At 41.9% G+C, this 16,293-nt stretch overlaps 2 protein-coding genes across 2 annotated transcripts in view; one reads left to right on the top strand and one right to left on the bottom strand.

Annotated features, from left to right (window-relative positions):
- DYNC1H1 (dynein cytoplasmic 1 heavy chain 1) overlaps positions 1-8,889 on the top strand; it is a 48,518-nt gene extending 39,629 nt beyond the window's left edge. The window contains exons 64-78 of the mRNA XM_061376258.1: positions 199-274; positions 1,238-1,398; positions 1,661-1,772; positions 1,855-1,915; positions 2,301-2,424; positions 3,171-3,284; positions 3,562-3,732; positions 3,936-4,153; positions 4,332-4,435; positions 4,729-4,940; positions 5,788-5,941; positions 6,686-6,828; positions 7,444-7,612; positions 7,934-8,061; positions 8,515-8,889. Coding sequence (XP_061232242.1) covers positions 199-274; positions 1,238-1,398; positions 1,661-1,772; positions 1,855-1,915; positions 2,301-2,424; positions 3,171-3,284; positions 3,562-3,732; positions 3,936-4,153; positions 4,332-4,435; positions 4,729-4,940; positions 5,788-5,941; positions 6,686-6,828; positions 7,444-7,612; positions 7,934-8,061; positions 8,515-8,643 — 2,076 coding nt within the window. The 3' untranslated portion in view covers positions 8,644-8,889. The remainder of the gene's footprint in view (positions 1-198; positions 275-1,237; positions 1,399-1,660; positions 1,773-1,854; positions 1,916-2,300; positions 2,425-3,170; positions 3,285-3,561; positions 3,733-3,935; positions 4,154-4,331; positions 4,436-4,728; positions 4,941-5,787; positions 5,942-6,685; positions 6,829-7,443; positions 7,613-7,933; positions 8,062-8,514) is intronic.
- MOK (MOK protein kinase) overlaps positions 1-16,293 on the bottom strand; it is a 158,379-nt gene that overhangs the window by 36,227 nt on the left and 105,859 nt on the right.

The raw sequence follows: 16,293 nt of genomic DNA, 5'->3' as shown, positions 1-16,293 counted from the left end.
TCAACCCTACCCTAGCAGTCTTTGTTTCCTAGTGGAAGTTGGTATGTAGCTGAACACTTCTGCAGTACATTAAATTCTAGATTTTAAGGCTGAGATTGAACATCTGTATTGCACCATGAACAGAACCTGCACCTTGCAGAAGATTTTTTGATGCCATGAAACTCTGTTTCATTTTCTTTTCATTTTCTTTCAATATAGCAATTCTGTATCTGGCTGGATAGCAGTTCACCAGAGCAGACTGTACCATATCTTTGGAGTGAAGAAAAGCCTGCAAGTAAGTTAAGTTACACTGTTGTCGACACCAATGTACTGTACTGATGTAAGTAGAATTATTGTGATTTCAGAGCAGTTCGGGAGTAGAATTTTAATTTGGACCTTAATGCCTGGGAAGATCCTAAAGTTGGGATTTTCAAAGAACTTCATGTCTGGTGGTTTTGGTTTCAGGTCTTCTGGTGTGCATGAAATGTACTTCTGCAGTCTCATTAGAATACATAGTAGTTTGGATTAACCTTAGTCATTGCAAATCTGGAGGCAGCTCAATACTCTAAAAAGCTCCAACACACATTTTCTGAGGACAGGACAGGGCTAGTCTACTTAGAGCTTAAGTGTAACTATTGATCTACAGTTTCTCCCCTGTCTGAAAGGTAACGTTAGGAAGTGTGTGCCATCTGTGATCATTCAGGGCTCATTCCCATAGTTGGATTTCTAAATTAAGGATTCTAAGCTTGTGTTTACTAGCTACTGTAAAGCTGCTTGACTGTTAACTTCAGCTTAACCTAGAGTTAATGCTTAATATTAACCCTAGGTTATCTGTCCATACTAGACAAGTATGTAATACTTCAAAATCTAGCAGAACAGCAAATTGTTGAATGAGGAGAGACCTGGAAGTTAAAATCACTCAGTTGCAGTACTTCTGGACTGTAGATTTTGGAAACTGGTAGCATTTCAGTAGAATCCAAAAGCATCTTGTCAGGGTAGGCTTTTAAAGGGTTACAACACGAGCAATTGAGCAGGTAATTAAAATATTGCAGAAGACAAGCCAACTGAAGATACTAAGTTTCTTTTAACATCAGAGTGAAGATAGAATATAAGCATTCCATTAAAATGTTGCAGCAGAGCCTTCAAAGGGATAATTAATTTTCTTCATAATAAGATGGAAAAAATGGAATGGAGAATGGAGGGAAGTGTTGAGGATGGTTTTCTTACCTGTCCCTCTAATCCTCTCTCCTTTTTTCAGCTCCTATTGGACAGGCCATTCATCGCTTGCTTCTCATCCAGGCCTTCCGTCCAGATCGTTTGTTGGCAATGGCACATACATTTGTTTCAACAAATCTTGGAGAGTCTTTCATGTCCATTATGGAGCAGCCTTTAGATCTGACACATATCGTAGATACAGAGGTAACCCACTTTTTTTTTTAAAGGCTAAAATCCTGGGTAATTTTACCTTAGTGCCATCTTGCATGAGTTTTCCATTGTGAGTAAAGCTGCCCACCAAGACACTCACTTATCTTTGTCGCCATGGAATTATAATAATTTTTTTTCCTGTTTGTTAATGTAAAACTTAAAGTAGCATAGTCTTTAGCTTTCCAGAGGCAAAAAAGACTGAGCTTACTGCATTCTCGTATTCATGTAGTGACTGATTCATATCCTTTTAAACCAGGTGAAACCTAATACCCCTGTGCTGATGTGCTCAGTGCCTGGTTATGATGCCAGTGGCCATGTGGAAGATCTTGCAGCTGAGCAGAATACACAGATCACTTCTATTGCTATTGGTAAGAACACACCTTATTTCATCATCTAAGCATAAATGAAATCGTTACTAGTAAGAGCTTTAGCAACCTGTCTGTCTTTCAGGCTCTGCTGAAGGGTTTAACCAAGCAGATAAAGCAATAAACACAGCAGTGAAATCTGGAAGGTAAGTTCTGTCTCCTTTTTGCTAGCATATTGTCTAGTAGAAAGGTAAACAGGGAAGGAGGAACTAATCTATTGGCTAAATAGTTAAAATTGAGTCAAAAAAAATGGGGACCATATTCTGAACTGAAATTTGTACTAACTGAAGCTCAGCTCTTCACAATTTCTATTTGGTATAAATATTTTCAAGAGAAGTAGGTTGTATCTGGAAACAGGGAAGTTAGCCCATTTACAGTACACAGTAACTGATTCTGTGTAAAAGACAGGTTTGAAAGAGGAAGAAAAATATGTAACATTGAGGCCGTATTCTATGACTCTTTATTATGATTATAGCCAGGATCCATAAGCTGTACATTAAAAAGCACTTGTTATGTTTCAAAACTTCACAGGTGGGTAATGCTGAAGAACGTTCACCTGGCTCCTGGCTGGCTCATGCAACTGGAAAAGAAGCTGCATTCCCTACAGCCCCATGCTTGTTTCAGACTCTTCCTTACCATGGAGATAAATCCAAAGGTAACACAGATTTGAAGTCAGCAGGTCACGGGATGTGATTCTCCCCTGTATTCCAGTCTTGTAAGACCCCATCTGTAGTACTGTGTTCAGTTCTGGGGCCCCAAACAAAAGGAACATGGACCTGCTGTAGAGGGAATCCAGAGAAGGGCCACAAAGATGACCAAAGGGCTGGAGCATGTCTCCTATGGAGACAGGCTGAAAGAACTGGGCTTATTCAGCCTGGGGAAGGCTCCAGGGAGACCTTAGAGCAGCCTTCCAGTACCTAAAGGAGCCTACAAGAAAGCTGGAAAGGGACTTTTTACACAGGCATGTAGTGGCAGGACAAGGGGGAATCACTTTAAACTGAAAAAGGGTAGATTTAGATTAAATATTAAGAAGGAATTCCCACTGTGAGGGTGGTGAGGCACTGGATCAGGTTAACCAGAGAAGCTGTGGCTTGCCCCATCCCTGGCAGGGTTCAAGGCTAGGTTGGTTGGGGCTTTGCGCAACCTGCTCTAGTGGAGATGTCCTGCACATGGCAGGGGCACTGGCAGTAGGTGATCTCTAAGGTACCTTCCTAGAACTAGATGATCTCTAAGGTACCTTCGAAACCATTCTATGATTCCTTTTGCTGTTTCCCCTACCCTCCAAAAGAAAGGCAGGTTGTTAGTGTGTGTGCTCACAAAGAGGTTTGGAAGATAATGCAAACTGTGCTGTTAGATTTAATTTAGTACAGGCTGAAGGAGCTGTTTATTGATCTTTTCTAGGTGCCAGTGAATTTGCTACGTGCTGGTCGAATCTTTGTGTTTGAGCCTCCCCCTGGTGTAAAGGCAAACATGCTGAGGACTTTCAGTAGCATTCCAGTTTCTAGAATGTGCAAGGTAAGGCTGCAGTATGCATAGATGAAAGAAAATGGGAGAATGTCTTCATTAAAATCTTACCTTTAGATGATAAAACCTCAGCTCTTTAAGATGCACATAGTATGTTGGGGTTTTTTTCTCACAGAAGTAAAGTAGTAGTTGCTTTTTCTGTTGATAGAATATGTTTGGTAGCAGTCTGGCGGCACTAAATCTGATGTTTTCTCTTAGCAGGCTTTGATTTTTATCAGATCGCTTGAGCAACAGTTTATTTATACTTCTTTTTCTCTCCACTTCCTAGTCTCCCAATGAGCGTGCTCGTTTATATTTCCTCCTTGCCTGGTTCCATGCCATTATCCAAGAGCGCTTGCGCTATGCTCCGTTGGGTTGGTCCAAGAAGTATGAATTTGGAGAATCTGATCTGAGATCTGCCTGTGACACAGTAGATACATGGCTGGATGACACAGCAAAGGCAAGTATAGTGTACTTAAGTATAGATCATTAGATTACTGAAGATTTTCAGTAAAACAGTCTGTTCTGGAAACATTTACTAAGTTGACTGAGTAGACACAAATAATCTGATGGCAATTTAACTTAGTTCTTGAATTTGATTCCTCAATCAGAGTAAATGTTAAAAGGTTTGTTTCTGCTAATTACGTTGCATATTACTTACAGGGTCGCCAAAACATTTCACCTGATAAAATCCCCTGGTCTGCATTAAAGACACTGATGGCACAGTCTATCTATGGAGGTCGTATTGATAATGAATTTGATCAGCGTTTGTTGAACACTTTCTTGGAACGTCTGTTCACTACTTTAAGTTTTGATAGTGAATTTAAACTGGCTTGTAAAGTTGATGGACACAAAGATATCCAGATGCCAGATGGAATCAGGTATCGTTCTTATCCTGATCTGTATGTACAAATCTTTTTTTATTTATTAAAAAGCCCCTAACCTGTATGCTTGTGCTGGGATTTAGGTGTGGAAATATTTGTCTTGGGTAAAGAACTACCTTTAATAAAATATTAATAGAGGAAACCTTCTAATGAGTATTAAAACTCTTACTTACAGACGTGAAGAATTTGTCCAGTGGGTTGAGATGCTGCCAGATACACAAACCCCATCATGGCTGGGCCTGCCAAATAATGCAGAGAAAGTTCTTCTAACTACACAAGGTAAAACCAGAACTATAACAATGTCTTGCATACATTACTAGGCCACCATTAACTAAAAAGCAGAAATCTGACTGAACAGTTGATAACTTTCCCGTCCTCCTCCAACATATTTGGTTTAATTTCCCATCCTGATCCTGGAAAGCTTTATTGTTGGCTCTGGAGCTACCTACTGCTAAGTAGCTCTGAATTTCAGGCCTAGACTAGGGAAAAATAGACGTCCTAGTTCTTGCATGTAGCAGGATGTTTTCATCTTGATGCCAATGCTCTGACTAACAGCATATCTTCTGTATTAGGCATAGATATGATCAGTAAAATGCTGAAAATGCAGATGCTAGAGGATGAGGATGATCTGGCTTATGCAGAAACTGAAAAGAAGGCAAGAACTGATTCTACATCAGATGGTCGCCCAGCCTGGATGAGAACACTACATACCACAGCCTCTAACTGGCTTCACCTTATCCCACAAACTCTAAACCATCTGAAGCGGACTGTGGAAAACATTAAAGTAAGAACCAGGTTTTATTTAATGTGGGCATAGGAAGTGTGCAAGTTCGTGTGCACTGGAATGAGTGCATTGTGATTCACAAATACTGATGAAACTGCTGGGGAGAGATGGAACCTGTATTGATGCTGATTCTGACTGCCCATAGCTGTGTAGAGCCCCTCTGGATTTCTAGAAATGCTCTTAAAAGTTGGTTTATGTCTTGTGGGTATTATTTGACGAAATACAATGGCAAACTGTCAAGGCTATCACTTTCAAAGCTTCCCTGTGATCAGGTAGCAAGAAACAAGTGCTTCCTGTTCTACTTTTAGCATGCTGACTTCTAGTTTTAATACTGCCTCTACAGCCAGTGCACATTAAATACTGCTATAGTTTAGTGAGGGGAGAGAGGGCAGCAGCTTCTCTTAACTCGGAACAGAAGTTGCAAGGGCTGGTGGCAACTCTTGAGATCTAGACAGTAGTATCCTAAGCTCTGACTCGGGAATAAGCTCCACAAATGAATGCGATCATGATTGCTTAACTGCTTCTAAAGACTTACTCTGGCATAGTAGGTGAGAACCTTTTGTTGCTGACTAAAATAAATTCAGAGTTGATTGGAAGGAGCTCCAGCAGGCAGTCTGCATTGATTGTTCAGCTAAGACTTCTATTTCCCTACTTCTCCAAGGGAGAGGAGATTTTGGTTGTAAACAGTGTCCGCAGTTACTTTCTGAACAGAAGACTGAATCTTCATGTTTAATGCTTGTAGTCAGTGTCACTGCTCAGCCCATTCAGGATTTTGGGGTTGCTTTTTGTAGCAGTTATTCAGCAAGAACTTAGATCTGCAGCTTACTTTCAGTGTTTTGACCATCAGGATCCTCTGTTCCGATTCTTTGAGAGAGAGGTGAAAATGGGAGCTAAGCTGCTTCAAGATGTTCGTCAGGACCTCGCAGATGTGGTTCAAGTGTGTGAAGGAAAAAAGAAACAAACCAACTATTTGCGTACACTTATAAATGAACTGGTGAAAGGTATGGTAATTCAAATTAGCACCTCCCAGTGCTCTTTCCCTTCTGCGCTCTGTACGTTAGGGGCTGTTATGGTCAGCAGCTTAAAAAAAATTGCAGGAAGGTTGGCATTGACTTCACCATTTGACACAAACAGTACTTTTGAGTCAGGCAATAAAACTCCAGTTGGTTTGGGATTTCAAGTTGAGGTAGCTAATTTCTGCCTTTTTTGTACAGTTTATATCAGCAGCTAAATTTCTAAGTTGAAATCTTACTGAATTTTCAGTCTCTGAATTGTGAGTGAACAAAATTATTTATACCACAAAGTCAGTAATATTGCTCCTAGAAAATATTCAGATTCTCTAAACTTCTGTTTCAGGATTGTACGTAAGCATGGAATTTTCAGACATCTTGTTTCTAGCAATACATGGTCATCTTGTGTCTGCTTAGAACAAAAGCATTTCCTGAAACACAGATACTTGACCGCTTCAGTCAGTTACTGGAGTATATAGCTGTGTGTAACTGAAGTTGCTGTTGGTTTCTGTAACTGATTGGCTTTTTGAACAAATAGTACACCTGGAGACCTTTTGCTTTGTAACCTTTGAAAATGAGGAGAAGAATCTCTCACTGAGGAGCCTTTTAAGATAGAGGCTTGTATCCTGGGTCCAAGTCTTAAATGGCTATTGGAAGAAAAAATGAAGTGTCAGAATAGTGCGCAATTCCCACTTGTATGTCAACAAAACTTAATTCAAATCACATTTTTCATAGGCATCTTGCCTCGGAGCTGGTCTCATTACACAGTGCCAGCTGGTATGACAGTTATTCAGTGGGTGTCTGACTTCAGTGAGCGCATTAAACAGCTGCAGAATATTTCCCAGGCAGCTGCTTCTGGTGGAGCAAAAGAACTAAAGGTATGTAGTGCTGAGTTCTTCTAGAGGTCATTTGTGGAGCTGTATAGCTACTTCATGGAGTCTTCAAATCAAGGCTTCTGAATAGTTCTTCAGGAAAAAATAACTTCAGTGTTCTCTGAAATGTACTTTGTAAGTGATAGAATCATAGAATGGTTTGGGTTGGAAGGGACCTTCAAAGGTCATCTAATCAAACCCCCCTACAATAAGCAGGGGCATCTTCAACTATATCAGGTTGCCCAGAACTACATCCAGCCTAACCTCGAATGACTCCAGGGATGGTGCATCTGCCACATTTCTGGGCAACCTCTGCCTGTTTCACCGCCCTCACTGTAACAAATTTCTTTCTCGCATCAGGCCTGACTCTCCCTTCATCTAGAATACTATTGAGTATCTCCTTGCCTCAGAGTGGTGAGGCTTAGCAGGCTAAATTGTTCATACAGAGGAAAACCTAGTATTTTAGAATGACAAAAAACATAGCCTTAAGAACAAAAACCAGCTTAGAACTTAACAGTGTGTTCCAGTAGCAGCAGGAAAATTGTAATGTTTGTGATAATCATTAATTAATACTGCAGCTGATAGCCTTTTTTTTTATATTCCTCCTCTCGCCCCAAATAGAACATCCATGTATGCCTTGGTGGCCTGTTCGTGCCAGAGGCATATATTACTGCTACAAGACAGTACGTTGCACAAGCAAACAGTTGGTCTCTTGAAGAGCTCTGTCTTGAAGTCAATGTTACAACTACACAGAATGCAGTGCTGGATGCATGCAGTTTTGGAGTTACAGGTAAACTCAACCAGAAAGGGGTCCTTCATGTAAAATATTTTCAGAAGTTTCTGGTATTAAATGTGTTATATTAGATGACAAGGATCATATTGCAACAGCTTTTTAAAATAGTTTACTTAACAGGGAAGTACTTATAATGCTAATAAACTTTAGGACTTGGGGCAGTATAGTATGTATTTAAGTGGTATTGGATAGAACATCTGCTACAACCTCTTTTATTTTGCAGTATGAAATACCTCTCATTTAGTGGACTTTGTCATTAAATGATACAGTCTTTGTTTAAATGTATGAAAGCTCTTAGAAGTGTATTTCAATTGCCAGGCCTGAAGCTTCAGGGAGCTACATGCAGTAACAACAAGCTGTCCCTTTCGAATGCTATTTCAACTGTACTGCCCATTACACAGCTTCGCTGGATCAAGCAAACAAATGCTGATAAAAAAGCAAATGTTGTAAGTATTGGTAAAAACAATTTTTAAAACAATTCTCATAATTACATATACCTAGCAATACTTTTTCCTGAAGCTTTATGAATACTTCTGTTGTGGACCACATTCTGTGGTTTTTATTAACATTCTCAGAGACAGTTGGTACCTGAATCCCAGGCTAGCAGCAAACAGACCTAGTCTTGACTAGGTCTTTCCTGTGTAGTTAGATAAGGAAAGGAGGAGGACTGGCATCCAAAATTATTAATGCTATTCAGGCCAAAAGTTGAATTTACACCTCTAAAGGTTCCTGTGCTTCAGGTAGATTTATGAGGCCTGGGCTTTTTTCTCATCTTTTGAGTACTGCGTTATCTGAGACTAAAATCCCATCTCGTACATACCATGTTGTAGTACAGAAACTTCTTAACACTCTTCAGCTGCCTTACATAACTCTTCTTCTACTTTCAATTTTTTCCCCAGGTGACTTTGCCAGTTTATCTGAACTTCACTCGTGCTGATCTGATTTTCACGGTTGACTTCGAAATAGCTACCAAGGAAGACCCCCGTAGCTTCTATGAACGTGGTGTTGCAGTTCTCTGCACTGAGTGAAAATACGTGTTTTGACTAGTTAATGCTGTAGTAGTTGTCAGTCTTCTGTGTAGTAGTCACTTGTACTTTTGTGACCTGGTTATGTTGTCAGATGGATTTGCGTTGAGGAAAAAGAAAGGGAGCAGTGCACTGGAAAGCCAATAGGCTAGATTTCTTCTAAGGAAAATCGGCTGAGATTTTTGGAAGGTAATGGGTAGATGTGGTATTTGATGGGTCATCATATAGTAAATAAAATTTGTAGCAAGACTCTTGACTCTATTTCTGGAAATATAATTCTTACAGGAATTTATTTCAGTGGTCTGGAAAAACTATACCTGTGATCTTTTCAGAGAATAAGAACTGAGAAGTTAGTATTCAAGCCTATCGTTAACCTTCACACAACTCAGCAGCTGGTTCAGATAAACAAGGAATGAGAACCTTGGAATGTAAGTCTTCAGTGAAGTAAGACACAAAGCCTGACATCACATTTGGTGCCATTGCATGAACTGTTTGCAAAGAACTGTCTGTTGCTTCAAATAACCTGCATTTACACAGCTGCTGAGATGCACTTAGAAGCCAGAGTATCCCAAGCCAGACTCTCTTGTCCTGTTGAACACAGGGCTTCCTCTTGCTTAAGCTGCTTTTGTGACAAAACATGTTTCCAGTTTCATGTCTCATTAAACCCAGGAGGGTAGTATTAAATGCTTGAACAAGGAGTTACAATGCCATTTCAGACACACACACGACCAACTGTTACCAAATTAGGGGAGCTGAGAGTTCTGCTAATGGCTTGCACCAGTGTGTAGTGGTTTGGCTATTTGCTTGCTTTTTCTGATCCTAAATTAACTGGGTAAACACTTCTGCCAAGCCTGTCAGAACAATTGAGTTTACCTTTATCAGCCACTGTAGCAGTGGCTAATATCAAGTGTTCAAAGAATACAGGTGTGTAGCTTTTCAACCTCAAAACTGAAATCTCAGGAGCTCCGTCCTTCCAGTGATTTCTTCCGTGAAAGCAATGACTTCCTGAACACCCATCAACTAATTTTTCTGTGGTGAGTGGCTCTACAGCACAGTTGTGCTTGGAGGAAAAACTGGTTTTACACATACTTCACGTACTTGTTTCAGCTGATGCTTACTAGTTACTGAAATAGAAAATTCTTGCTCTCTATTCTTGCCATACTGTTCATACAGTTAATCTGTGTAGGTTGAACTGTCCTGGCTGGTTTTATTACCTTGTAAGGAATGAATCCTAGACCAGTGCATCATGTAATCTTTGCTGCTTGTAGCTCTCATATCCCAGTTGTGAGGAACAGATGGGAACTACATCCAACATCCATTGTCCAAGATGAGTTTTAACCATACATAATGCTCTTGTTCTGTTTCAGCTTCCTGGAGTTGCTGCCCTTTCCATCACCAGAACTTCATACATTCAGACATTATACACTAAGGAAGTAAAATCTCCTGCTAGCAGTGTGCTCTGGATACCGATCGCAAGGGAAAGTATTAGCTTATATATGTACAAGATCTGGCTCTTAGCTGCTCAGCTGAGTGCACCTTTCAGTAGCTACTTTTTATGCATACCTCAGCACCTGGGATGTGGGACCAGCTTACAGCTACTATAAAAAAAAATCTTCAGTTAAACCAGTTCCATCTGTTAGCAAGTATTGGTGATGAGATCACCAGAGTCTTAACTAAGCGTGAAGTAGAAGCTAGAGCTTCCCCAACTATTCAACTATCTGAATGTTAACTTGTGCATGAGGCCTGAACTGAGGTGCCTTCTCAGTTCACTGGCTAATCCACAGTTAGATCTCATACTGAATAAGCAAATTTTGAGTGTCTGAGAATGTACTGTCCTCTGGGGCTTCACTTACTTCTGCCCTGTATTATTTTTTCCTAGTGAATTATATATTTCATTATGCTCTGTTAAACAACCGGTTTAAGTGTAAGCCTCACTAAGTGAGGTTAGGGTTCTTGGCTGAAGTTTGAAGGGCAGTAATTCAGTTTTAGTTAGCCTCAGACAAGGTGGCTGAAGACCATTCAGTGGACAGGGTATGACCTCCCTGACACAGTACTTTGGCCAATACAATACTGTATTTTTTAAGCTTTCCACAAATCTTAATTCCAGCAAGACCTGTGGCCTTGTTGCAGTACACCCACATCTACACCTGCAAGGAGGCTTTTTTGCAGTTAGTTAGCTTCGTAGTGTTCACTGCAGCATTCTCTGCCACTGGCACAAGTCAGAGAGCAGCCACAGCAGCTTATGGCTTAAAACAAAGGCCTCTTAATTTTACTGTTCTACCCACTTTTTCCCCCAAGCTGATTAAAAAAAACATCTCCAGATCGCCACATAGGTGATACGAATGAAAGCAAAGTTGTTTTAATAAAGTAAATATGCTGCTGGTGGTGGAAGGGTGCAAGGCTAGAAGGTCAGTAGTATTTTGGGTGGCTTTCCATCTTAAGAAAGAAACTACATGTTAAAAACAGTCATACAGAATTAATGCTTTACCAGGTAGCTGGTACCACTGTATTTCAAGGTTGGTATCATTGTGCTTTCATGAATAGTAGCTTACAGAACACAGTGAGGCTTGCACTTCTTTGTTTAAAGCTTGTGCAGGTCAGTAACATCTGCAAAAGAAATCTCTACCAGGTGCATTATTCAGAACAGCTTGTCCAATGATTTGTTAAGAGACACAAAATTTCTTTCTTCCTAGTTTTTCACTAGCACCCTCTGGAATGGGAACCCTTTGTTTCCTTTTAAGTAGGGGCTGTTTGACCACTGTGCCATCACAGTCAGCTCCTAGTATGGGCTGTGGAGCACTGTTGTCTGAACTTGCAGGGACATCTGCAGAGGCTGAAGGGTTAATACCCATCAATAAGGAATTTTCAAGTGTCAGCCTCATGGAGGTAAACGTTTCTGTGGCTCTAGGCAATTTCGATGGTTGCAACAGGCTTCTTGGGAAATCCTTCTCTTGCCAGGGAAGTCCCAGAGGTGCTTTACAGTCATTTACTGCCTGAATTTCGATCACTTTTGTTTCTGGGCAGAGCCAGTCCTGAGGTTGAGGAAAAGACTCTCCCAAAGTATCAGCATCCTCCAAAGCAGCTGCCTTTGGGGCACATTTTGCCCATCGTGCAACTTCTAGATTATTTAAAGTATTCAAGCTGCAGTCAGAAGGGATGGATTCATCTTCTGAATCACCGTCATAAGGATCTAAAAACTAAAATAAATCTCTAAATACGGTGGGTGATTATTAGTCCATAAAAAATAACAAGAGGCAACATCAGTGGTCTTTAAAACCACTTTCAACATAAGTCACAGACTTGCTATGGAAGTTTTTCTGTTTATCCACGCATTCCCACCTCTATTTTATTTTTTCGATGCTACACTGAGAACAAGGCTGCTGCATTACAGCCAAACCTACCTGTAGTCGCCTGGAGTCTCTTGCTTTCTTGAGTCTTCCAGCAAGTGTGCTAGGCACAACCTATTTAAGAGAAGTAAACGTAAGTTTATAAAGCACCTTCCTACGAATTATTAATCCAAGTAAAACCAGAGTAGGTAAAAATACCAGAGAAGAGGAAGCCGGGTTGTCCCCTTGCTGAAAGGTAGGAAAGAGTGTATCTCAGTCTAACACCTAAAGGCCTGGTAAAGTTAGCCTAGAAGAGAGGGGCTGAGGAGAGCTATGGTAAATCTTACTGTACTTAAAACACTGCTATAAAAAGAACAATGAGTAATTGTATATTTTGCCTCTAGAAAAGTAAACCAAACCAGCACTTAACTAATAGTAGAAAGATAGACCTTATAGAGCTTCCCTCCCACTTAGGTTCCTTTTTGGTCTTTTCTATTGACATGACCTGAAATTCTTCCTTATTAGTTGGGTTACCAATTTGCTGTTATTTGGAGACTTCTGTAACTAGCACAGGCAAACTCAATCCTTTTGATCAATCTCAGTGTCCCTGCTGTAATAACTGAGGTTTCAGGTTTCTTTTCCCATGTGTTTAAACATGGCCTTGTCTAGACTTGGCCAAAGAGCCTTCTTCATGAATTTATGCTGAAGACCGCATCATTCTGAAATAGTGCATTTTTGTGCTGGTTCAAGGACACAGAGACATCCCCACAAAGCCAGTGATGAAGAAAAGCAGTTTCTGCTTTTTTAATGAGCCCAGAAATCCCCCAGCCCTGCCCTGGCACCTGCCTCGGCCCCCTTGGTGAGAGCAACCAGGTTTTGTCCAGGGTGGCACCTGTGCAAGCCCTTCTTCCACCCAGCCCAGCTATCAGAGTCCAGCCAGTCTGGACTTCCAGCTTTGCTTCTCCCAGGAGCCAGCCATGGACAAATCCAGCTTTCCTCTGTACTTTCTAGAAAGTAAAACAGGGGCTGGTTCCTGGCAGACAGCTTCTCTAAGCCACAGAGCACAGCAATTCATTCACATGGACTAATAGCGATCATCGATTCTGAAGACTTGTACCCAGAAATTAACTACTCAGTTCTCCACTGCAGAATCAGGTCTTTTTTCATCCCCATTAAACACACTGATTTAACACAACAATGTTCAGGAAGCTGCCAGTAGTCATAAGGAACTCCAACAGCAACAGAGCTGCTCTCTCAGTCTCACCCCAAATGGACAGTCAGAAGGCAGAGGTTCTCCACCCAGAGCTGTGGAAATCCCACCAAAGTGAACCATCAGAAACATCCCACCTTTGCTTTAAGCACTTTTGAGCAGAGAAGTGTTCATGCTACAGTTGTCTATTGAAAACACCAGCACTTTCCTGCCTCATCCCCCCAGAATCAATTTTGATACAATTAGTAACAGTTGTAAGGAAGAACCTGGTGGGCAGAACAGTGTTCGGTTTGGGGTGGTTGGGGTTTGAGGGTTTTTTTTTGGCCCAGTTCACCATCACAAACCCAACAATCCCGCCAACTATCCTTCAGACTGTCCCTGCTGAGACTGAAGGAAGATTTGGATACTCATAAGGGAACCTCATCACCATCAAAATGCTTTAGGGAGTCAGTTCTTACCTTTACACTGGATTCAGACTCGGACTCTGTACTTGATTCTACTATGCACTTCCGCTGCAAAGGAGGAAGAGAAAGAAATGCTACTCAAGCAGAAGTTACTGCAGCTTCAGATTGAAGCTGAAGTCCTAGTACAAACTGCAGACACTTTCTCCAAAGCTTTCCTATCAGAAACCACATAGTCCTTCAAAGTTTCCCACATTTGTGCTGCTGGTTGGGTTGTGTGAGTGCAACACAAGGGAAAAACAGAAGCTCATCTCCATCCCCCCCAAAAAATAAGAAAGGAAGCTAGCCAGAACATGCCTTGTATTTGCTAGGAGTGGTTACTCCAAGTTTGTAAGTAATTTTACAAAATGCGTTTTGAGTTGCAGTGAGGTTTTGGTAGTTTCTTTGCTTTTGGTGGCCCTACATCTCAGAAATGTAACTACAGATAATAACTAACACTACACCCTTACAGAAACCTCACCAAAGGACAGTCCCCGAATTCCCCAGGTGGCAGCACAGAAGTGGAAGAGCTTCCTCCCTCCCTTTCTGTCTCTTTGCAGGTGACACCACTTGAATTAATGCATTCACACCTGCTCTTCATGCCCTCTTTTCCAGCACAGCTGGCTGCAGGCTAAAGACAAAGCAACTAACACTTTCTGAATTATATTTTAATACAGAGAGAGAGAAGCAGCAACTAGAAGAAAGTTACCATGTATCTACGTGCCAGTCCTTCTATGTAGTCTGGGCTTTTAACAGAATTCTTCACTGCCTGAGTGTCTACTAAAACAGGTAGAAGGTAGGAGAGCACATTAGGGGAAAACTCATAGATAAGTTGCCCAGATACGGTAACTCCCTTTATGCTAGAAGGGTTGATCGGTTAAGTTCTCAATCAAAGGCAGCTTCTGTCTAAAACAAACAAGAAGCCACTGTCTCCTGCCAGAACAATGACTTGGTTCACAGGCCTTCATGCAGCATGAGAAAAATACATGCTTTTTTTAAAGCTCATACTCCATGATGTGGATTTTTTCTTCTTCTGTAAAACCAGCCACAAGCCTTCTGAACCCCCAAGGAAATATTTGTACTCAAGACATCAAACCAGACCAGAGGAGCTCCAACACAAAGCCACACTGAGAGCTGTCCCAGCCCCCCACCCCAGCATTCAGTCTCCATACCCCCCTCCTCCTTCAACCCCCAGGCTGTGTTACAGGACGCTCCCTTCCTCCTGTACCCTCTATGGGCTGCCCAGCCCCACGCTGCTTCTGCCGCTGCTGCCTCTCTTCTGAGGATGCCATCCTGCTCCCAGCACCTTCACCCTCCCACAGCTTTATAGCCCGGCCCCACCTTCCCTTCCCCCAGCCTCTCACACGTGCCCTGCTCAGCTCCCTCAGCCTGGCTCCCTCCCTTGGTTGAAAAAGATGGGAGTGAAACAAGGAAAAAGAGAGGAAAGTCCCAAAGGAAAAGTGCTTCGTGCCACTGCTAGAGGCTCTGGACTGCTCTTCCTAATGTGCTCACCAGAGCCGACTGCACATGCATCCTCAGCTGGGTCTGCAATGCCTGGTGGCCAGAAACAGTGCTCCCCCTCTGCTCTTGGGAGATTTACTTTTCATAGCCCTGTTTCAGCCACGCAACCTTCAGGCTGACAGAAGATGGTCAACAGCCAAAGGAAAAACACCTTACTGAACCAGAGACAGCCAGGACAGTCACAGAGGCTTCCTCCTGCCCTTTTCTGCAGCAGAGGATCTCCCATCTGTTGGGTGGACAGTTGTGGTCAGACACACAGCACTTTTATTAAACACCTCTTAAACACTTAAAACCCATCATTCATGATTTGGAGGACTCAGATACCACCACCCTTACTTGCCACTGCTTGCTGAGATAAGGAACAACAGCTTTGCAATTTTTAAACACCCAGAATTGTATGTTTTCAGACTTACCAGAGAACTATGAATCAGGTCCGCTTTTCACAAAGAAGCAGATCTGATTTCACCCTTTAAAGGCCATGTCTCCATTCCGTTCTTCTTTTAACAGGGAAACAGGAACTATCTGAATGAAATTCCTTTTGATCCCATTATTTTCTCCCTATCTGGCTTTCTTGCATCTTCTCGTAGAGTGCAGAAGGCACTACTGGTTTAGATAATCTTAAAAGGAGTGTAAAAGCCTCAGTAAATCAAGCACATCACTCTGGAGACAGCAGCAGGTTGTGCTTTGAAAAGGCACCAACATCAAGCCCTCAGGGAGGTGACAGTGAGAACAGGTCACAAACTCCTTACACTCCACTTCTGCCCCTAGCTGAGATAGGCCCTGTCACACACACTTTTCCTCCCTGACATCTCCTTACCTTCTCTATCCAGGACAGGACCATCTGATAGTTATTTCCTCTCCAGCCTCTTTCAAAACAGAGCAGCCAAAAGCCTCTTCCAACACCCTCCCCACCCCTGAGGTGGGAGCTAAGGAGCTGTGTTAGTGCCAGCCGAGTTGAGTGATCACATATGATCATCATCCTTAATCCTAACACATGGCTTGGATTCATTACTTCCACAGAAGCCTGCCCAGATGCTTTATTGGCCACAGCTGCTGGCAACATAGCCCCAGCAACTGGGGCTCAACAGAGCTGTCGGTCTGTGACTGATGATGATTGTGGATGAAATTGTGACTGTAAGACCAGGCCAAGCCTTGC

This window comes from Neopsephotus bourkii, unplaced genomic scaffold, assembly GCF_033783945.1.
Source record: "Neopsephotus bourkii isolate Nb327-2 ecotype Australia unplaced genomic scaffold, CSIRO-AGI_Nbou_v1 NB_1707, whole genome shotgun sequence".
In the NCBI taxonomy this organism is placed as follows: Eukaryota; Metazoa; Chordata; class Aves; order Psittaciformes; family Psittacidae; genus Neopsephotus; species Neopsephotus bourkii.
Note: the sequence above shows the minus strand (reverse complement) of the source record. Positions and strands in the feature narration are given on the sequence as shown.